At 45.9% G+C, this 22,952-nt stretch overlaps 1 protein-coding gene and 1 long non-coding RNA gene across 2 annotated transcripts; both read left to right on the top strand.

Annotated features, from left to right (window-relative positions):
• Nucleotides 1–2,340: 2,340 nt before the first annotated feature.
• LOC136511870 (WEB family protein At5g16730, chloroplastic-like) lies at nt 2,341–5,926 on the top strand. Its single transcript, XM_066505896.1, has 3 exons — nt 2,341–2,927; nt 3,861–3,965; nt 4,064–5,926. The coding sequence occupies exons 1-3, from the start codon at nt 2,595–2,597 to the stop codon at nt 5,609–5,611; spliced, it is 1,986 nt and encodes a 661-aa protein (XP_066361993.1). The 5' UTR covers nt 2,341–2,594; the 3' UTR covers nt 5,612–5,926.
• A 2,965-nt stretch (nt 5,927–8,891) lies between these two features.
• On the top strand, nt 8,892–9,367 carry LOC136511881 (uncharacterized). Its single transcript, XR_010772889.1, has 4 exons — nt 8,892–8,929; nt 9,013–9,054; nt 9,143–9,224; nt 9,311–9,367. It is a non-coding gene; the product is annotated as an uncharacterized lncRNA (long non-coding RNA).
• Nucleotides 9,368–22,952: the final 13,585 nt, after the last annotated feature.

The raw sequence follows: 22,952 nt of genomic DNA, 5'->3' as shown, positions 1-22,952 counted from the left end.
CTACATTTAATGCTCCATACATACATCCAAAAATTGATGTGACGAAGAAAGAGTGAAAAAACTTGGAATTTTGAGGCAATGTAAACAAGGCCGCAGTGTCATGGCGGGATAGATACGTGCTAGTTATGCAATGTGACAGAGATTCAAATTCCAAACTTTTTTTTGTACGGCCAACTCTTCAAGTCTGGAGAGTACAGTACTTCAAATGTACCCGCTGTTCCGTTGCTTATTAGTAGCAGTACCAAGGAGTAGTAGGAGCACGACGCTTCTTCTGAAAGTTAATCAATACATCTGCATGTTTAGGACAAGCCATTAGCTCCTATTTTGCTGCGTTCGGCTGACCCAAAATATTCACTGTAGCGGCTGAAAAACAGTGCAGCGGCTGATATTTTATGAGAGAAAAACACTGTTCTGGCTAAAAAAAGAAGCAGATCAAGTCAGGTTTGGGGTCAGCCGAACGCGGCATATACAAGCTTCCCTGATCCCTGATCCTGAAATTAGCACCACCGGATCCGGATGGCGCGGTACACCTTACACCTACAATGCTACGGTGCAGTATTCTGCACCGACTAGCGGCATGTTCGTTTGGTCGTAAACGATTATAAACTTTCAGCCAGAATAATATTTTTCTCTCACGTCAAACTAGCCAACAATAATAATCCACGATCGTATACGATTGTTTGAGCCCCAGCCAAACAGGTTGTAGACACCGGACCAGTCGGTATACTAGTAGTATTTATATTTATGCAAAAGCCCACACGGCCCCTCACTTTCATGTGACGAGCTCTCATCAATCTCAGCGCTTCCCCGGCCCTAGCCGGTAGTCGCTAGCTAATTGAATTGAAGGGGCACACCACGAACTCCGTGACGGGCAGCGCCCAGCGGTGCATGCATTTCGCGGCTTAGGTGTCGAAATCCAGCCGATGGAACCCTGCTTTTCGGCACGTTGGCCCGTGTGGTCCGGAGCCCCAACGCCGACCGAGGAGGGGTTGGTTTGGCAGCGTCATCACGTCGGCGACTCGCTCCGGGCGGCAGGACCATGCATGTGCCGTATTATCAGTTTGTACGCGTACCCTGCTGCTTGGTACCTCCGATGTTTGGTACGTTAGGTCAACAGGTGCACAAGGTAGCAAATGCAGGGAGACTGACTGCAGATTCCTCAACCGACGAAGCAGAGCTCGACGAGATCACTCGACTGAGCCCTCGTTTAGTTTGCCCGAATCGGCGGCGGCAGATTTCCTATAGCGCATTGTAGCATTTCGTTTGTATTTGGTAATAATTGTCCAATCGTTGACTAATTAGGCTCAAAACGTTCGTCTCGCAAAGTACAACCAAACTATGCAATTAGTTTTTTATTTCGTCAACATTTAGTACTCCATACATGTACTGCAAGTTTGATGTGACGAAAAATCTTCTTTTTGCATAGTGCCAAAGTTTGGATTTTGGTGAAACCAAACACCCAGTGAACCCATGTTCTCTATTGCCTCTGGACCATGCATGAAGGAAAAGGCTTCCCCCGTAGTATGGCTGTATGGAACGATCGATCGAAGCACGTGTGCGCGATCGCCGTGCCGTTCAGGCGTCGCGGTCCTTTTTTTTTTTTTTTTTGTGTAAACTCGACAAGAACCCAAAGTGGGCGTGGCGCCTCCTGCACCTGCACCAACGCTCCGATTGTCTGCCGATGCCGAGCGAGCAAATGCAGTACAGAGACTGCAAGTCTGGAATCGCAGCCACCACCGATCTACAGTATTTTTTATCCTTGCCGCGCCGTTGAAATCTCACTGTCACCTAAATGTAGAAACACACGGTGAGGTGCTTTAGCAATTGACTTGGCTAGTTTAATTTATGTGTGCGAGTTAAGTTAGCAAGGTACTCATGCAACCGTGTGGTTTAGGACTTTAGGTATTAGTTTCACTTCACTCTGAGAGAAAATCACCGAAAGCTAATGTGAAAAAAAAATAACTCCACGTAAAACGGCACTTAACAAAAAGCAGATACTTGCACAAGAATATTGTACAAATACAATAGTTTAACATTATGTACGGTCTCTCTAAATCAAGATCAATAAGATAAGATTCTGAATTGGTGTGTACGCTTCGTGTACCATGCTCATGTTACCGCTTGCAATAAAATTCCTAATTCCTAACAATTAAATTCTACTGCTTCTACTCTTGTCTTGTGTATATAAGCACTGCTCCTACCAAGTCAGACCCAGCTCAAAACCATTCCAGTTTCCACCCCCAACCAAAAAAAAACATTTCAGCTCCCACAACCCAATAGGGGGCGGGGGGGGGGGGGGGGGGGGGGGGGGGGGGGGGGGGGGGGGGGGGGGGGAAATATTTCCAGTCCAGTCCCCACTTCTCTTTCCCGTGCCCATGTTCTCCAGCGTCCAGCCTCCTCACCTCACAGGCCTACAACTATAGAGTACCAGTCGTCTCGCCGGGCCACCACCACTGGCAGTAGATCTCGCGCGCCTACCCCTACCCGCGCGGCGCGCAATCCACCCCACCCCGTCCGCCCGCGCGCTATTCGCGGGCAATGCCACTGCCCTCGGCGCCGTCTCGGTGGTGAGCCGCGCCGCGGCCGACGAACATATGGCACGACCCCGCCGCTCGTCGCCGGTGGCGATGAGGTCTCCGGCCAGGCGGGCGCATGGCCGGGCCGCCGCCACCCCGCGCCAGGCGTCCCCCTCCCGGCCTCGCCGCGGCCGCGGCCGGCTGCGCGTCGTCCAGAGCCCCTCCCTCGCCTCCGCCCGCCGCGCCCTCGCCCCGGCGCACGCGCCGCCGCCGCCGGCCACCCCGCCGCTCCGTTGGCCCGGGGACGCCGTGCCGCCCCGCGAGAACGCGTCCGTGCGGAGGATCGCCGCGTCGCTGTGGCGGGCGCACCCGCCGCCGCGGGAGCCCGGGAAAGCGCGGCGACCGTTGGAGGTGAGCCTGCTGTTCTCGACTCGAGATCCATGCGCGTTGTTGCGTTCCAGGCTTCTAGGGTCTCATGTGGCCGTTCTGTTGTGTGTTCCGCGAAGGTCCGCGAAGCGGGCTTCGTTTTTGTGCAAGCAGTTTCCAGTAGCATGAGAGTACGACGCTGAGTGGCCGGGTGGTTTGTGAATTGTGATCGTTGTTTGAGTCGTAGTATTCGTTTGTTTGAGTCGTAGTGTACGTTTCTTTGGTTTTTGTCGTTGTTGGGGGGGGGGGGGGGGGGGGGGGGGGGGGGGGGGGGGGAAGAGGTGGGGCGATTCTCTGGATTTTTTGAGCTGAATGTTCCTAAAGCTTGGCAATTTTTTTTGATCCACTAGCAATGGGATTGGCTGTTGCTTGTGCAAATTTCGTTACAGTTTTGTTAACTAGCGTAAGCTCTTGAAATTAACACTCATTGTTTGCACTTTGTGATTGCGTAATTCCATGGTTCTCGTGGATTTGCCTCGATATATTTGATATTTCCATGTCAAGCACCGAACTACAGGCTGCTTAAATTTTGGCTTCTTGAGGAAGAGCAGTCTCCGTCTGTGTGGACTGTGGACCAATCATGTTGTGTTTCATGCTAGATTATAGTGCGTTCTTCTGAGTTGGTCCAATTGGTGATCCTTATCATTCCAGTCTGCTTTGGATTCTTTTCCGTATGTCTCTTTCAACTGGGCCTGAATATGTGACATCCCCATATTTCCATGTGTCAATGTACAGGGTTGTTGTTAGGATGTAACCTGTGTGGTCCCCAGATATTAGCTGCTCTTAGTTGTGAAACGAAGACATCCCGGTGGACGGATTTTGACAAGTTTTACTCCATTTTGCATGCAAATTCTGTAATACCGGCAAAATACTCTTAGTAAGTATTAGTGGTGAACTAACAGGGAATTAATTTTGCAGCCTAGCCCAAGGCATCTGCATACTCCTGATCGTTGCAATTACTACAAAGCGGTCCTTGAGGGCAGGACAGGAACTAAGCCTCTTGGCAATGGCATCATTCGTGAGGTATATGTCTCCTTCACAAATTATTATTTCTGGTACAGACAGCCACCTTCTGTTCTGATCCAGTCTTATTTGATGAAATGCTTATGAACTACAATTAGGTTGGACCTTATTCTCCGTCACCCCGAATTGAAATGGAAGTAGCAACAAAATGGGACCGTCGATGCCTGAACACATCGGGCGGTGCTGACTACGATTTCTGTGATCGACATGCTTCAGCTGCTGATGAAGAAATCTCTGCACTTAAAGAAGAGCTTATGCAGGCCCGCAACAGAATTCATGAGCTTGAAGCTGAGAGCCGATCTGCTAAGAAGAAGCTTGACCACTTGGTGAAGAATCTCGCTGAGGAAAAGGCTTCCTGGAGGAGTAGGGAGCATGATAAGGTTCGAAGCATCTTAGATGCTGTTAAAGGGGATCTGAATCGAGAGAGGAAGAATCGACAAAGGGCCGAAGTCATGAACTCCAAGTTGATGGATGAGTTCTCTGAGCTGAAGTCATTGGCAAAACGATATCTTCAAGATTATGAAAAGGAAAGAAAGGCCAGGGAACTCATGGAGGAGGTGTGTGATGAATTAGCGAAGGAGATTGCGGATGACAAAGCTGAGGTTGAAGCTTTGAAGAAAGAGTCAATGAAGATAAGAGATGAGGTGGAGGAAGAAAGGAAGATGCTACAGATGGCAGAGGTTTGGCGTGAAGAGAGGGTACAGATGAAGCTTGTTGATGCTAAACTGACATTAGACAACAAGTATTCACAGCTGAGTGAGCTTCAGGCTAACCTGGAGGCTTTCCTCAGTTTCCACCGAGGCAGCAGTGTAAACAAAGAAACAGTAAGAGATGGTGAAAGGCTCAGGGAAGCAATTAGCTCAATGAAGCTTCATGGTAAAGAGTTCTCGTACAAACCACCACCTCCTTCAGAGGACATTTTTGCTGTGTTTGAGGAACTCAGACAGAGAGAAGATATTAGTGAGAAGGAAATTGGACAGTGTAATGGAGATACTCCCATGAGCCATGCAACAAAGATCCATACAGTGAGTCCTGAAACTGACATCTTTCTGGAAAAACCAGCAAACAAATATTCCACTCAACCTTGTGCCAGAAATGAGGATGACGATGATAGTGGATGGGAGACCGTCAGCCATGTAGAGGAGCAAGGGTCAAGCAATTCACCTGATGGAAGTGAACCATCGGTAAACGGTTTCTGTGGAGGAAACGGTGCATCAGCAAGTGGAACCGACTGGGAAGAAAATAATTGTGAAAACTGCAGATCAAATAGTTGCATCAGTGGTGTCTGTTCGACAATGGGAGAAAAACACCAGAAGGGATCTTCTTTTGCCCGACTCTGGAGATCATCAAATGGTGACAGCAGGAGGAAAACAGGTTCTGAGTTACTGAATGGTAGGCTTTCAAGCAGCAGGATGCCCAATGCTGCTCGCTCTCCTGATCTCAAGAACAGTGAGGTGTGCCAAGTCTCACCGAGTGTTGGGGACTGGAGTCCAGAGTTGCTAAACCCTCATGTGGTCCGCGCTATGAAAGGAGGTGTCGAATGGCCCCAAGGCACCCAGAAGCGCAACCTGAAGTCCAAACTCATGAACGCAAGGACCAATGGACGTAAGGTACAGCTGCACCAAACGCTAGAACAGAAGATATAGCATGGCCGTTCATTCTTCGTTGTCAACGAGAACACCATGGTCTTGCCCGGTGGGGGAGGTAATCTGGAGCGGCACCTTCAACTATAGGGCAGGGTACCGTTGTATCTTGTATGGGATGCTGCATTGGTCCTCCATCGAGTGTCATCACTCGCTGTACCTAATCCATGCCCTTGTAAAGCATTTAGCTCGCTTAGAAAAACAGTGAGCTCCGATGCTCCGTGTAATCAAATGTAACAGTAGTATTATTTACAGTATATTTTTTTCCCGATGTTACTCAATAGTGCTATTTTTTTCTTGATGAATTTAGCTCAAAATCTTAATGGAAAACATTGATTCAAGTCTTACAAAACACCTACGAACCAAACATTGTGTATCTCTTTATAAAGAAACTGGGTGTATTAAACTATAGATATGACCAAAAATAAGAAGGCATGCAATGCAACTACTCTCGTCCAACATGTAAAAATTCCTTTGAGCATCTCAGGTGCTCGCAAATAGCACAACAGACAGCACAAATTGGATTGGGCAATACATCTGGGGCCCGTTAGCAAATAAAAGTTCCAACAAATCCCAATCGTCAAGCACCATCTCCCCGTTCTGTCCTGCCGCTGTCTTCGCCGATGCCGCTTCTGATGTCAATGACCTTCCTCCGCCGAGATCGGGCCCTAGGTGCTTGCATCGACTTCTCCTCCAACTAAAGCTTGCGTGATTTGGGCTTGAGAAGGATCGATTGCATCATCTCGGGCTTTAATGTGTGTCCTTTGGCACTCCTCCACAGCTTTGATCAGGATTGACCTCTCTCTGCCGAGAGCAACCATTTCGTCGCTCAATGCTTCCAATCTCGGTTTCACCCAACCTTAAAAAAAAAAGCCGAGGTGCCAATAACAGCCAAGCAAAGAAATTTGGATGCAGTTGGCATGGGTACAGACTTTGCACTGTGCAATTGATCTGGAACATTCTTATTCTGAGAGAGTTGTCGACGGCGCTAGGGCGAGAGGAAGAGCTAAGGCCGTCTCCAACAGGAGACCCATCGGAAGATCCAAATTCAAAATAAGTCTCTAATAGAATACTTATAGCATCCAACAGAGTATCTATATGGAAGACCTATTTTGGATATCAGGAGACGTATAACCCAAGTTTGAGTATCCTCTCTTCTGAAGACCCATCTACCCTACCTTATAATACACCAGTCAGAATAAATCTATAGCCACACAATAAATGTCTGTTCTACAGTCATGACCTATGCTACATCCACACCCATGAATACACCCTAAAAATATAACACCATCAAAATGGATGCACCAGATTATCTCTTAGTCATTCTCTCTCATTACTCATCCAAATTCGACGGCTCATGTTTAGTGTGTCTGCCCTCCATCGCAACGCGCAGCATCCGCAAACCCAACCGCGAGAGTCCAGGTTCGAACCCCGCTATCTACGGGAAAAAAAGAAAGACGCAAAAAAAACCCCGAGTGCCGCCTGCAGCCTCCGCGGCACCGCCGATCCACGGACGCGCTGCCGCTCCGGGCGGTAGATGGGCAGGGGCGCAGCCGCGCAGGCTACTAGGCGCTGAGCGTGAGGCCGCGAGCGCCGGACGGCTGGGCACCACGCCGCCACAGGCGGAGCTCCTCCCTCCGAACGCGCTGCTCGTTCACGCGTGCTACTCCTCCCTCCGCTCGCCCGAATGCCGGCACCCCCGTCTGAATCTGGCGCGCCCCTCCCCGATCCGTTCAATCCGCGCCGAATCGCCGCCGCTCGGGGCGGAACCGTAATCCGATCTCGACCCATTTCCCCACGATGGGCGCCGGCTGTGTCTGCCGCGGCGGCCCCTCCCCTGCCGCCGACGCCACCACGGAGCGGCCGTTCCGACGCTCGCCACGTCCTCCTCCCCCTCCCCTTCCTAGGCCCCATCCGAGACGGCGTCCCCGTCGGTCATCAAGACGGTGTCCTGTGTTCTCGTCCATTGCTTTGCTGGGGTGTCGAGGAGGTAGGCATCTGGAGCGTTGCCATTTTCGATTTTGTTTTGTGCGTAAAGTTAGGATCACTTCTTCGGAACAGTCATGTTTAGCAATGGAATTAGATTGGGCGTGGTAGTAATAGCATAGCAGTACCAATTTGCTTTGAAGGTGTGCAATTTGACCAAACCAATTTGTAGTGCATGCGATGAAACTGAATGTTTGTGACACAAACCACTTGGAGTAGGCTGCTGCCTGCTTGAAATTTGTAAATTGGAATTTGACTTTACCCATGTAGCGTCTCTATTTAGTAAATTGGTTAGAACAAGACTGTTCACCAACTCCCTTTTGCATCTTTGTATGTTTATTTATTCATCGTTATTTCAAATTTACAGCAGTTCTTTCATCATAGTTGCTTATCTCATGAGATTAGAACACAAATCTCTTGAAGGTCTGAACTCTCTTTTCTTGGAAAGAGAACATGTATCTTTTCATCTACTATAAAAGAATTTTACCCATGTTGCTTTTTTCAGATGCATTAGAAGCTTTGAAGGAGATTTCTGAGTTGGCGTGCCCAAATGATGGTTTTCTTGACCAGCTGAAATTTTCTCAGGATCTGCTGGCAGCATATGAACTCATGTAGTGTTTGTTGCTTAGTTGACCATTCTTCAAAGTTGATACTTCAAGTCATTTGTACAAGAGATTCCGCTTAAAATTATTAGGTTAGTCCTGATCCATTTTGGTTAAAGTGGTGTTTACAAGTTGCCGTTAATAGGGGACTTTCTCCCGTTTTCATGGGGTATTCTGTATGTTTTATTTGTTTGCCCATTTTATACCGTGAATCATGAAATGTCTTCCTCATGTATCTTAGTGGTGCACAATTGGCAGTCCATATAAAATCAGTTTGTGTTGTGATACATTTAGATTGGAAGCATACTCTTCTACAGTGATCCCTGATTCATGATGCGGAGTGTTCGAATGTTTTGTTACTAATGAATTCGTACCTACACTTATGTATCAATATGAAGTGCTGTATGGTTAGGATTTAGGACATGTAGCTGCACCTAAAATAAATAAAATTGTGTTTCAGATTTTCTTGTTCTTCTAAAAATATCAAAGTTGTTGATTGTTCAGTCTTAATCTGTTAGAAGTTTGAGCATTAAAAAATATTAGTAAACAGTAATCTTATTCAGTATGCAGTAGTTATACCCTTGGTGCATCTTTTATCATGTGATTTTTCTTACTATGTTATCCTTATTCCTTAGAGATCTGTTTCCTGCATTGTTGTTCCCCAGCTGGCGGCGTGGGTGCCCGGTGCGGTGGACAACCTAGAGATATCTCTGAAGCATATCAGGTCAAAAAGGTAGAAAACCTGACTGTGTGGTTTATATATTTTTACAGTACACTGTTTTGGCTTGCATTTGACAAGGGTCGATATGTTTGCAGAATCAAATGTTACTTGATCAGCTCTTTGATCTCAAAAGTAAGGTAATAATGATGAGCTCTGGTTACCTTTTGCCTAATTTTATTTCTGTTCCATGCATTAGTACCAAACCTTGTAATGCTGAGATAGCAGTTATGTTTTGCAGGAACAGGAATTGCAGGATCCATTCTTTGGGCCCCTTCTCATGGATAAGAGTGGAAGAGCCCTTCTTTTGGTACGAACTGTCTAAATTTTAGTAGATGTACATAAAGGTAGTTGGTTTGAGCTATGGATCAACTTCTTCGTTGTGCTAATCTGCAGGTACATTGGGAATCGATGGGTATATGTGAATCAACATTGTGCTCTGCAGCTGGACGGTGGGCATCTGTCTGCTCTCATCCTTCAGCTGTTTGTGGTTTGCTTCAGTGAGCATTGGGTTGAATAATTTTCTTTTGTTGTGCCTTGTTGCCTGTAGGGACTGATCACTGGAGGCTTGATCCTGCTGGGCCTGATCTGCACTCGTTCCAGGTCAGCGCCGTCCTTATAGGATTGTGGCAAAGACTGTTCAGAGAGTGAAGGAGAGGATAATCATGCAGAGCGCAGAGGTAGAGGGTAAAGGTTCAGAATCAGAGGTCAATGGTAAAGGTGATGAAAGTGATGATGATGGCATAGTCCAATCAGGTAAATCTTCACACACACTGAGTTTAAACACTGTTGTCCGATCCCTGTCCTATCTTCTCTTTTATTTTTCTTACAAGGAGTCTTTAAAAAATGTATTGTTAATCTTTGTCAAGATGTATGGTGGAATAAGATGCATACAAGGGATGAATAAAATTTTGACACCGCTGTTCTTTGTATTTCAGAGTGATCCGGATGATAAAATTAATGTATGGAGTAAGAGATTGTTTGTACCAAAAGTTCTTAGTGCCCTTCATAGTACTGCTGATAGCTGAAGAGTTCAGTCCCTGCATTCGAGGTACACTAGCCAAGTTATGTTAGCTTGTAGCAAAGTTTGATGGAGAACTCCAGCATCGGTAATAACTACAAAAGTAAGTCTTTGCATGCTGCATACGCCAAGCTATTTATTGTCTCAAGGATTGTTTTCTGTTTGGCCTTCCAGGTCACTGACCTGAATTAAACTTCTAATTTCTTATGGTATATGTGTTGTAAGGATAATAGTGACAGAAATTTAAGTGCTTCTTTGTGGTGTATGTCTTCAAATGGTTTAATTGTAAGAATCACTGTCAGTTGAACCCACCCTTTGAGTAGTAGGACTTATTACCATCTAAAATTAGGTGTTTTTGTTTGTTTGTAAATTGAACAATCCATGTATGAACCATGGTATCTCAAACTACATGAAGTCATTCGTCGCTTGTAATTTTCTACCAGCATAATCCCTTCCAAACATACATAGTGGCAGCCATAGTCATTTATTTTAGTTTTGTGATTTATTTTTTCTAAACGCTACCGTAGCGTTAGCACGGGCAATATACTAGTTTACAAAAAGGGTTCTCTTTTAGATCTCGTCGTTGAAGAATGCCAAAAATAGATATTGAATCATTTACTTATAGCGCTACCAAACATGAAATAGGCCTTGTATCCGGTCGTTGGAGACAGTCTAGGGGGTCGTTTGGATCACGGGATTTCCATAAGAAAAATGAAGGAAATAAAAACGTAGGAAAGGAAGATGAGCAGGGTGTTTGGATCAAAGGAATTGGACAGACCCTTTCCTCTAAAACACTGTAGCAGCAACGAGATTTCACAGGAAAAATCAAATCCAGTCCGATCGCTTGTTTTCTCTTCCTTTGCGGAAGCCCGAGGCAACTCGCCCGTCTCACGCCAGCAAGAGAAGATTTTCTGTTATAAATTCTTATGTTATAAATTCCTGTGTTCCAAACAGCCTAAATTTTCTGTTCCTGTGTTTTGAAATACCGTAGTTTTTTATTTTTCGTCATACCTTATTCCTGCGTTTTTTCTTATCCCTACGTTTTGGATTCCTTGTTCAAACATGCCCGCGGCGGGAGCCTATTGGGGCAGACTGGCGGTCACCAAGACAGGATCGCGGGGGGCGGCGGTCATCCCCCTCATCTTGGTCGCCACAGATCGAAGGAGCGCGGTTCCTACCGCAGCGGCCATGAATCGTCGAGACTCGAGACGAATAATCGAGTCGGGTGGAGCAAAAGGCAGGCTGCGTTGCGTGGCCGGATTAGGGATCTGTGGTTCCTACCCTAGTTCCTTGTCTATCTACTCCTATATATAGGGCGGGGGCACAGGAATGGGGACGAATCGGACTCCGATGTCCGGACGGTCGCCAGTGGCTTTCCTCAGCGCTCACAAGACGATCCTGAATCCCCGACCCTCAATAGTGCTATTAGCTCCTTGCCGGCTCCTTTGTGCGGTTTCTCTTTCTTTCGAAGTCAGATCCATACAAAGCATATCAGTCTTGGCTCGATGTTGCGCCGTGTCTTTCAGGTGAAATTTGAACGGGACATTTTGTAATCTATACTGTGGAGGAACAGTAACTGAAATCCGTGCACAGTCCGTCAATCTGCCTGTTCGTTTGGCTGTGGCTTGTCGTAAACGATAGTAAATTTTCAGTTGGAACAGTATTTTTCTCTCACACAAACCAGCCAGCAGTACTTCTTCACGAACCAGCAACAATATGAACCTGCTGGATGTTTGAATTATGCTGTACTAAGATCTAGAAGCCTATAAAATAGTTATGCTGATTGGCACTAAAAACACGCACAGTGCTGCGCACTGATGCTGAGTATTGCCGGCAATACGGATTATTCGGCTAGTATTAAAATCGACTGATAAATCGGCTGAAGCTGTTTTGTTGGAAGAGAAAAAATATATTGTAGTAGCTGATAAGCCGACTGAACGGGCCGTACTTTGCGGTTTAGGGCGTGTTTGCGACCCTGTACCTGGCCGGCCTGGCCAGCCCAAGTGGTGCAACAACTCTTGTTTGCGTCTGTGTACCCAGTGAGCCCGGCTCAGGCGAGGCTGTGTTTGTCATCGAAGAGGCAGCTGGGCTGAGAGGCTAACCGCCACCAACTACCACACCGAGATAGTGTTTGTCATTTGGCTGTGGTCGGCCAGGCCCATAACAACAAACAGAAATGGATATGAATGAAAGGAGAATGAGGTTGCTCTTCCATAACCGTTACAACAACAAATCAAAGTTTCAGCATGAAATAGTTGGCCTCAGACATGCTAATTTAACAATTCATGGCATTACTGGCTACATGGGATAATCAAAGTCAGTAAAGAAGAACAGAAGCATGGTTCAGTCAAGTTTTGAAGCCAACAAACGAAAAAGTTTACAGAAACAGATAAGAGGCAGCAAAATGATATGTAGCCAGCTAATGCATCGATCTATTGTGTCATCATTGGCCAAAATACAACATTTAACAGTTTGGCAAGCCGAGAAGGGCAACAAGTTAACAGAAAGCATGTAGCCAGCTAATGCAGTCATCCTATTGTGTCATCATCGGCCTAATTAAAACAACAGCTGTGGCACATGAACAACTTGAGTGACAGACCAACTACAACCATAAACAAGATCAAGATGACAGCATTTTTGCAACAGCCTTGCAGCACAGGTGAATGAGGATAGATTTCAGAACCTTACCTGTCACCAGTTCATGGGATGCTGATGCATCCCCATGAGGGGCATGAATTGGTAACAGCAAGGGTTCTTGAGGTACCCTTGCATTAAAATCTCTAAGAGCATCATCATAGTTGTTGTACTTCTGATAGATAGCCCCTTCTTCCCTAAGCACTTGCTTAGCACACTCATACCATGTAAAATAAATCCCAGGTTTCTTTCCTTCAAAGACCACATAGCAGGGAGGCATTCTTTGAAACCAACCAAATGTAGAACTTGTAAGTGGTCTGAATGACATGCCTCAGTCGACCATTCAATTTGAATGATGGTGAACATCATCAGCAACTTGATAAAAAAATTAGCCTCAGCTGTTTTTTTCCTTGTTTAGTCATTGGTGGCTACCAAAAATTGTAAGAACCAAATAAAGAGGCAAATAAACAACAGTTGCACTCACTGCCATCAGCCATCACAAGAGGATGTTGTTGCTATGGAGTACAACTGAGCATAAGTGTAGAATGGAAGGATAGGCAAATAAAGAAGAAAACACAACAACAAAACCATCAAAACAAGAATAAGGTAGCCACCTCAAGTTTGTTTTATGCATCATAGGCCTTTAAATCCCACAGTTACCACCAGAGGCATAAACAACAAAAATAGGCAACTAGTTATCAAATAAAAAGTAGCCAACAGAGGCTACAAATAAGTTTCTTATAATACCAAGTTCAGCCCAACAGCCAATGGCTCAAATGTTCCCAAATCCTTGCCTATTGTTAGCCACCCTCCTAGGCAAACTACACCATCAAGGTCAGGTGTCAAAAGAACAAGCAGACTGCACAAAAGGTCCTGTTGTCAAAAGAAGAGAGAATGAGTGAGAGGGGATGGAGGAATTATACATCTCTACAGTCAACCCCCTCTTGGCCTTCTAGCCCTTCATGTGTAGTGGAACTACACATAGTAGTTTTTGGTCAGGAAGGTCCTAAGCCAAAGGGCCCTGTGGGCATCACTTATGTTCACAAAGCCCCTGCCTTGGGCCTTGTTGTCCAGGAAGAAGGTGTAGGCAACAATAAGTGCCTCCTCACTGAAGCCAGGCATCTCCATCACAGCAAGGTACAGATTGGCATCAACATGGGTAGGTCCAATCTCCCTAAGAGCATTGGCCACATTGTTCACAGCATTTGACATGTTAGTCAACATGAGCATCTCCTCCTCAGAGAAGTTCCCTCTCTTCCTCTTTGGGCTAGCAGCTGAGGATGTAGGAAGCAGTTCAGTGGCCTTGCTATCCCCTCCCTGTTCACTGGGAACTGTGGTGTGGGTCAAAGGAGGACCATCAGCCTTGGCACCAACACTATCAGCCTAGTTCTGCCCTAAGGCTTCACCAGACCCAAGTGCAAACTTGCCTGTGGCCATGGCATTAGCAAAGATAGCCTCCATCTCAGTGTAGAACCTAATAGGGCAGTTAAGAAACTCTGCATCTTTAGGATAGTCCTGCAGAGTTGGGCAAATGTAGTTTAAGAAAAGCAAATATAGGTAGTCAAGGCAAAGACGAGATCAAACTGCTACCTTGCAGTGGCTAAGGTAGTGCTCTTGCTCAAGCATGATAGCATGAGCCTGGTCATCCCAAAGAGCAGCACTAAGGTCCTTCAACTTGCTCACCCTAGCCCATTTCTGCCTCCACTTCCTCAAGTGGTTGTACATTTGAGTTGGGCTAACAACCTCCCCACAGAACTGCTTGAGAGCTTTGTCCATAGAATTCACATCTTTGTCCTTAAAAATCTTCTCAGGCCTGCTACCATCACTAACAAGGGCAGCCATCCTCCTTAGCACAAAGCCAGAGGTGGTGTTGGTCCACCTCATTGCCCTCACAACCCCATTCCCAGCTATAGGAGCAGCAACATCAACAGGGTTTGCTACACCTGGAGCAGCACCAGCACCAGCACCAGCTGCAACAGGGGCAGCAGCACTAGCACCAGCACCAGCTACAACAGGGGCAGAACCACCATTGATGAGCTGCTCCATCACTGAAGTACCAGCAACAAACCCACCCTCAAATGCACCTAAATCCATCCTAGGACTGGCATGTAATGAAATCAACAACAGAATTAGTCAAGAATAGACTGACAACAATATTAACAGTTGTATGAACTAACCACAGACTGACAGATCATGAAGAACAGAATGTTTCAAGAACAGAATGAATGAAGCATAAAATTGGTCTCAGCTTTGTCCACCAAATTATTACATCACCATGACACACACATGAGTTCCATAGCAGGGTACAGAAACTAAAATCAAGAACATATTACATCAACTAGTGTTTGTTCCCCTCCCTTCCCACATAGCATTGCAAATGGCATCCCTTATTTCAGCCATGTCAACAGAGACTTGGTCCAGATGGGCTGAAGGCAGGTTGGTTAGATCAGCAGAAGTAGTGAAACCTTACTCATCAGGCACTACTTCATTAATGCCAAAACCTAGGATCCAGTTATGCAAAATGACACAGGCAACTACAAGCTTCACTTGTGTCCTATACTTGTGGAAGGGTTTATTGTCCAAGATCCTAAACCTGCCCTTCAGTGCACCTATAGCCCTCTCCATAGTCACTCTAAGTGATGAGTGCCTAAGGTTGTAGAGCTCCCTTGCATTGGTGGGCCTGTTCCTTGGGCCATACTCAGACAAATGGTACCTAACCCCCCTGTAGGGAGGTAGGAAACCATTTTTGCATGCATACCCAGCATCTACTAAGAACATTTTACCTACACAAGACATCTACTGTGAGAGAGTGTGTTAATAGGCCATGGAATATGTAATTAGTGTTGGTGTGCAATTACCTTCTAGCAAACTCAAGCCATCTTCTCTGGCTACAGCATCTGCCAAAACAGTTGTATCATGGGCAGAGCCCTTCTAGCCAGCCAGGACATAAGTGAATTTTAGATCACAATTCACAGCTACCATCACATTTTGGGTGGGATCATTTTTCCTACCCCTAAAAGCTTGTTGCATGAGCCTAGGAACCCTTGCTAGGAAATGAGTGCCATCTATAAAGCCAATGACATCCTAAAAAGCATGGGTCAGTCATTGCAACAAGTCTAATGTAACTAATGAACCCAAGGTATACAATTACCTTAAAATATGGATTTCATGTATGGCTTCCAAGAATCTTTGGGTGAGTGGTAGTGCTAGCTGGCTTTATCATTTCATTCCTAAGCTCACCCACAGCATACAACACCTAATGGAAGTGCTTGTGGACAGTTTGGATGGACCTCCTAAAGGACTGATGGACAACCCTAAATCTTTGGTTGTGCCCTACAACATGTAAAAACATGACAACCTGCTCTTCTACTGACACCCCCTCCCTATCAGTGACAAGACTCCTCTCTCTAAAAGTTCTTACTAACTTAAAAAAAGCAATTCTCTTCATCCTAATCATAGAAATACACTCTGAATCAGTGGAATTTTATATCATTCTCAGTGTTCTCTATCTGTGCTGTTCATTTTCATCCCTAATCAAGGCCAGTGCTATAGGATCAGGCAGTGGGGTTTTAGGTTCAGGGGTTTTCCTTTTTAGCCTAGTGGATACAAATGTAACCATAACAACAGTCAAGGCAGCTGCCTTCCTACACAGCATGTCACAGCTCAAAGACAGATCCATCTACAAGCATGTAAAAATGTAACATGATTTCAGCTTAATGTACCTTGCTAGGCATCAACATGAATGTGAAATGAATGCATGCCAACAAAAGCACGGCTGCATCTTGTATGTGATGCCTCCCAATACTAAATGTGGACAACATCATCGACCAATGATGGAACAAAAAACTCAAAGCAATAGTAATCAGAAACAGATCAACATCCCTAATAGATCAAGAACAGCAAGGTACAAGTAACACTAACAACTGCATCAAACAGTTATGAACAGCAAGGTACAATACAAATCTGAAACAGATCAATAATCCTAACAAATCACGAGCCCAACAGATCAAGAACAGCAAGGTACAAGTAACCCTAATAGGAGCATGAAACAGTTATAACAAGTATGAAACCCTAACAGATCATGAACAGCAACGAACAAGAAACCCTAATAGGTTCAAGAAGCACCACAAAAAAGAAGATTGGGGGTCGATTTCACCTTGGCTCAGGGTCCAAACAACGGAGAGGAGGCAGATCTGGAAGTAGAGGATGCAGATTGGGAAAAAGATGAAGCAGATGCGGACGGAGAAGAAGAGGAACACCGCTGCCACGGAGTCCCAGCAGCCGTCGGAGCGGGGACACGGCGAAGAAACTTGGCGCCAGTGACCTAACCCACAACCAGCTGGAGGTCGCCGTCGCCGCCACGCACCACAACTCACCACCGGTCTCTCACGAGGGAGGTGGAAGAGCAAGCACCGAGTGGAAAAAGGAAAGAGTGGAGAGTGGGAACCCGTATATAAAGGCCGGCGAAATCACCGCCATTTCGCTTCGCGCGCGGTGGCCAGAGCGGGAGCGGAGAGCGGGGACGCGCGCGAAGACGTCTCCCCTTCCCGCCAGAGCCCACACAAGCCACCCCGCCACCGCCCAAAATCGCCCGCGTGCATCGCAGATGAGCTCGGCTCCGAAGAAACGAGGGTTTCGGTCGTTTCTAGAGAGCCAAGCGGAGAGGTCGAGTGTTGCTCTACGAAGCCAGGCTTGCTTGCGGGCCATCGACCACAAACATGGCAACTTGTAGCCCACGGGCGTAGCCAGGCCTCCGGGCCAGGGTCGCAAACGCGCCCTTAAAGACCACATCTCATTTCGCGGTTTAAAGACCACCTCTCTTGTATCCTGCGGTTTAAAGACCACATCTCTTGTATCCTGCAAGAGTAATTTGCAGTTGCTCGCACCATGAGAAGAATTGACACTTGACAACTTTGGATCGGGCTGCCAAATGAGACCTCATCGTTGCTTACGCGGCTCCGCCGACTAGAGAGATCGGCAGCTGACGCCCGTGAACCTACCCAGGATCTTCGTCGCTAGCTGAGCCGGCCTCAGATCCGGCAGACCAACCAGACGCAGCGGAGGACCCAGCAAGATTCACTGCTAGATCACCGCATGCAATGATCTGGACCCACTGCTCTTAATGCCTCAACCAAGATAGCAATTGGGGATAGCATCCAGACATGTTTCTGGTATCATAATTGGCTAGAGGGTGTGATACATTGCGCCCCACCTTTTGGAGCTAGTACGCAGAAAGAACGTGACAGTTCACCAGGAGCTATAAAATGGTAACTGGATCATATCCCTTAGGACGCGAATCACAATATCTGTACACATAAGAATTTGTCGCCCTCTGGATCAGGCTTCAGGGTGTGCAGCTGACGCCCGATGTGTAGGACTCCATAGTTTGGAGATGGATGATTGATGGAAACTATTACACATGTTCGGCGTATAGGATACAGTTCCGAGGAGCACATTGCAGGTTCCAGGCTAAGCTCATTTGGAAGGCAAGGGCGGAAAATAAATGCAAAGTGCATGTCTGGATACTAATACATGATAAAATCCTCACGACAAATAACCTGCAAAAGAGAGGATGGCCACGTCAAAAACATTGTGTGTTGTGTAATGAACCATTGGAGATAGGACTACATCTATCTCTACTATGCCTCTTCGTTAGAGCCGTCTGGAGCCAAGTTTTATCCTCGGAAAATTTCGAAGTGCAGCTGCCCCAATAAGACCCACAGTGCCTTGCTGAGTGGTGGGAAAATGTGGCGAGCAAGGTTCCAAAGCAAGAACGTAGAACGTTTAATGGAGTGGTTATCTACATTGTGTGGAACTTTGGAAGGAAAGGAACAGAAAGATTTTCAAAAATAAGCACAAAACTAGGGAACAAGTCGCCTCGTTAACCAAGGAAAATACTGTGTAGAGGCGTAGGGCTATGTGTTTTGCGGGGTAATAAACTATGTATGTGAGCGGTGGTTAATTGTGTTTTTGGTCCTATGGCCGGTGGTGTCTGGTACCATGGATGTCCTTGTAGATAGAATTCTTCTTCCTTCTAATTGAGCGGCAAAGCTCCTGTCTTTACTTTTAAAAAAATATGCGCTACATCTACAGCTAAAAAATACCAAGAGGACCCGACATGTGGGCCACTCGCTCGGGCGCACTCGCCCACCTCGCCTCGCACTGTCCCGCCGGGCTCCGGCCCTCCCCATCCACCGCCTCCTGCCCTCCTCTGTCCTCTTCCGTGCGTCGCCGCCCACCTTGCCTCGCGTCCCCATCCCCGTTTGCCACAGCCTCACCGCGTCCTCCCATCAGCCGTCGTTGTACCTCAATCGCTCTATCGCCGCCTCACCTAAATCCAAATCCAGCTGCGGCGTGCGCGTCCTATCCCTCTTTGCTGGCAACGCTCGGATCCATGGGAGGATGCGTCTCGATCCCTCGTGGAGTGGCAGCTCCGCTGTGGCTGCATGACGACGCCCTCTCAACCAAATGCAGCCTGGTAGGCTGTCACGGTCCTCCTCCTCCTCCTGCGCCCCTCTCCCCTCTCACTCCTGCAGCAGAGCATGGCGTGGCATGAGGTGATGCCTGTGACCTCACGACCACGGTCGGCTACATATGGTTGAGGAGCCTGTCAACGTCGCGGAGGCCGTGGAGGTTGCGGCATTCTAGGCTGTGTAGGATAATTTGTTCTGTCAACGAGCATTGGTACTTTATAGATTCTGACTAATTCAAGAATTTTTTACTTTAGCATGAGCCATGCATTTCTAAAAGCCTATGATTATAATAATTAATTGGGGGGGGGCGGCAGACAGAAACTTGTGTTGGACTAGGCGGTGTCCTGAGAATTATGAATAGATGACTAAATTTGTTGTTGTTTGGTCTGGTTGGATTAATTGGATTAGAATTGAATAAAATAAAGATTTACAGGAATACGCAAAGAACCCTTTTCTTGCTTATTTAACTTACACTCTATTGCCCGGACAATATTTGCATGTCTAAATTGGTATTGATCACTTCGTTCGTGTATGCTATCTAAGATTCATTGGTCCCTGTTAATTGGACTCTGTTAGGATCGTAGGATTGGTACCTCTATGTTTAACCCGTAGATCCGCCGTGGACAATAGCTTCGTGACCTCGTGGACACCGATGTCGAGGCAGCTCCGGCTCGGTGGCGAGGTACAATGGTGGTCCAGAGGGGCCGGTGTAGACCTGTAGGGACGACGGCGATGGTGGGGCACATCCTGTCGCTTCCAGCACAACTTTAGATTGGTTTTAGGGTTTGTCTGTAGGTGGATGGCGGCTCCGTTGAACCTCGTAGTTCGAGCCCTCGCCCCCACCTTCCTTTTATGTGTGCTGGGCGACAGGGGCCCACCAACCGAATTAGGGTTGAGCTCCCCCGATCAGGGAGCAGAGATAGGGCCCAATAGGCCGTTGGGCCTATTGGTGGAGATCAACTAACATTCTCCCCCTTGATCTCATTCTATCTTTCACTTTCATGTCATTTGCTTTTGTTCATTTCATTACAGATTAGCTCATAGAGCATGTCTCATCGTCACGGTCCATTGCCGATAGACTTAACAGCTACAACTCACTACTCTGTTCTGAAATAGATACTTATCTTTGGGCCTTCTTTTGTCCAGGAATATTTTAGGCTTTCCCTTAAACCCAAGCTAGCTACATGTTCTCTGAACACCATGTCCTCTGAACATGTTAGGTGGTAAGCCTTTTGTAAGCGGATCCACGAGCATCCTTTCTTTACTTATATGCTCAAGATTTATGACTTGATTCCGGACTTTATCTTTCACAACATAATACTCCATGTCAATGTGTTTGGCAGCACCACTTGACTTATGTTGTGAGCATCCTGTACTGCCAGATTATAATCGCAGTATTACTTTAGTGGTCTATAGATGTCGTCAACCACCTTCAAACCGGGTATGAACTTCGTTAGTTAGTTCACCTGCCCGTTGCCTCATAGCATGCTACAAAACATCATACATTGTGGACGATGTAGTGACAATTTGTTTTGAGCTTTTCCATGAAATAGCTCCCCTTTGCGAGATGATAGAAAATCCACGTCTGGATATGCATTCACTCTCGCATAATCAGAATCTGAATATCCCACCATGTGGAGTGAATCAGATCTTCTAAATGTCATCATGAGGCCTTTCGTTCCTTGCAAAAAACGCAAGACTTTCTTTATCAATTTCAGTGTTCCATTCCAGAATTCTTCTGGAATCTACCAAGTAAAACCCGGTAACAAATGCAAAGTCAGGGCGCGTACATACTTGAGCATGTTGCAAGCTTCCGACAGCTGAAGCATATGGAACCACTTTCACTTTATCGATTGAGCTCATATTGGTTCCTAGGGCATTGAAAATCCCCACATCTGTCGCCCTTGACTATAGGAGCAGGTGAGGGACTACATTTGTGCATACTGAATTTCTTTAAGATCTTTTCCATGTATGCCTTTTGTGGCAGTCCTTATACCCTTTTTCTTTTATCTTGGTGAATCTCGATCCCTAGAACGAACGAGGCTTCGCCAAGATCTTTTATATCAAATTTCTTTGTCTCCAGTAGTAGACTGACATCACTACTAGCAAGTAAGATATCATCTACATACAGGACAAGGAAGATAAACTTCCCATTCTTAAACTTTGCATAGACACAATTGTCCTCTACATTCTCTTTTAAAACCCAAAATTCTTTATTGACTGATCAAACTTCAAGTACCACCGTCTTGAAGCTTGCTTTAATCTATAAATGGATTTCTTTAGGCGGCATCCCATTCGTTCTTTTCCTTCCATGACAAAACCTTTCGGTTATGCCATGTAAACATTTTCCTCCAAGTCTCCGTTGAGAAATGCCGTCTTTACATCCATCTGATGTAATTTTCAATCGTAATGTGCCACTAATGCCATTATGATTCTGAAGAAAACTTTACATGAGACTGGAGAAAATGTCTCATTGTAATCAATTCCTTCTCTTTGCATATAGCCTTTTGCCACAAGTCGCGCTTTATATTTTTCTATATTTCTTTGAGAGCCAAGCTTTGTTCTATAGACCCATTTACAGCCTACTGTTTTGACTCCTTTAGAAATTATTTCCAAATCCCAAACTTTATTGACATTCATTGTTTTTATTTCATCTTCCATGGCCTCAAGCCACTTTGATGAATGATCACTTCTCATGGCTTCTTCAAATGAGGTGGGATCATCCTCCATTTGAAATTACTTAGTGTTATACACTTCATAATCAGCAGAAATAGCTGATTTTCTAACTTTTTGAGACCTTTTAGGGGTCTCCACTTTTGGCACATCTTTTGTTTGAGGCTGTTGTTGCTCCCCCTCATGTATGGCAATAGGTTCTATAGAATCCTGAAGAACAGGTTCCTCATTTTCATTCATTGTTGCCATAGGTGAAATAACAACAGGTGCTGGCACCATAGTATCTAGCACTGTCGGTGCAGCTACAACAGGTAGTGAGAAAATTGGCTCATGAATCATTGGAGTGGGCGCTTACACCCGCTTCACTTTAAGGTCAATTTCTCGAGCTACCATGCTCCCCTTCATCAATTCGTCCTCTAGGAAGACAGCATGTCTCGTTTCCACAAACTTTGTATATCTCTCTGGACGGTAGAAACGAAAACATTTTGACTTTTCTGTGTAGCCAAATAAATGACAACTTACTGTTTTGGGATATAACTTCTCAATATTTGGGTTAAACACTTTAGCCTCAGCAGGGCTCCCCACACACACGCAAGTGGTTAAGTGAGGGTGTTCTTTCTGTCCACAACCCATACGGTGTTTTGAGCACCGACTTTCTTGATACTCTATTGAGAATATGAATGGAGGTTTTAACGCCTCCATCCACAGGCTCAACTGTAAGGTGGAGTAACTTATCATACTGCCCACCATATCCATCAGGGTACGATTGATTCTTTTAGCTACTTTATTCTGCTGAGGTTTGCCCGGTATTGAATACTGAGCTACTATACCATTCTTTTAGGGTATGCCGACCGTAGTACTCCACCACGGTCAGACCTGACTGTCTTTAATCTTTAATATCTTAAATTTATCCAATACATCTTTTCTTTCTTTGATTGGATAAATATAGTCATAATGGGAGTAATCATCTGTGAATGGATCATAACTATCCACACTCTTTATAGGAAACTGATCACAGATGTCTGTGTGAATAATCTGTAGAATTCCTACGCTTCGTTTGTCATCTTTTCTTAATTTTTTTTACATACTTTCCTTTGTTCTAAAACTGAGAGCTCTAATGGAGGAAGGATATCATTATTAACTTGTCTTTCCATTCTCCCCCTTGAAATATGGCCTGAACGATAGTGCCATAATTTCGACAACGCATCGTGAGCTCTCTTATGCCACCATTTCCAGA

This window comes from Miscanthus floridulus, chromosome 16 (genome assembly GCF_019320115.1).
Source record: "Miscanthus floridulus cultivar M001 chromosome 16, ASM1932011v1, whole genome shotgun sequence".
Lineage (NCBI taxonomy): Eukaryota > Viridiplantae > Streptophyta > Magnoliopsida > Poales > Poaceae > Miscanthus > Miscanthus floridulus.
This window is presented reverse-complemented; position numbering and strand designations above follow the sequence as displayed.

Coding starts and splice junctions, on each gene's coding strand:
- LOC136511870 (XM_066505896.1), top strand. CDS start 2,595: ATGGCACGACCCCGCCGCTCGTCGCCGGTGGCGATGAGGTCTCCGGCC. Junction 2,928..3,860: donor AAGCGCGGCGACCGTTGGAG/GTGAGCCTGCTG, acceptor TTAATTTTGCAG/CCTAGCCCAAGGCATCTGCA. Junction 3,966..4,063: donor GCAATGGCATCATTCGTGAG/GTATATGTCTCC, acceptor AACTACAATTAG/GTTGGACCTTATTCTCCGTC.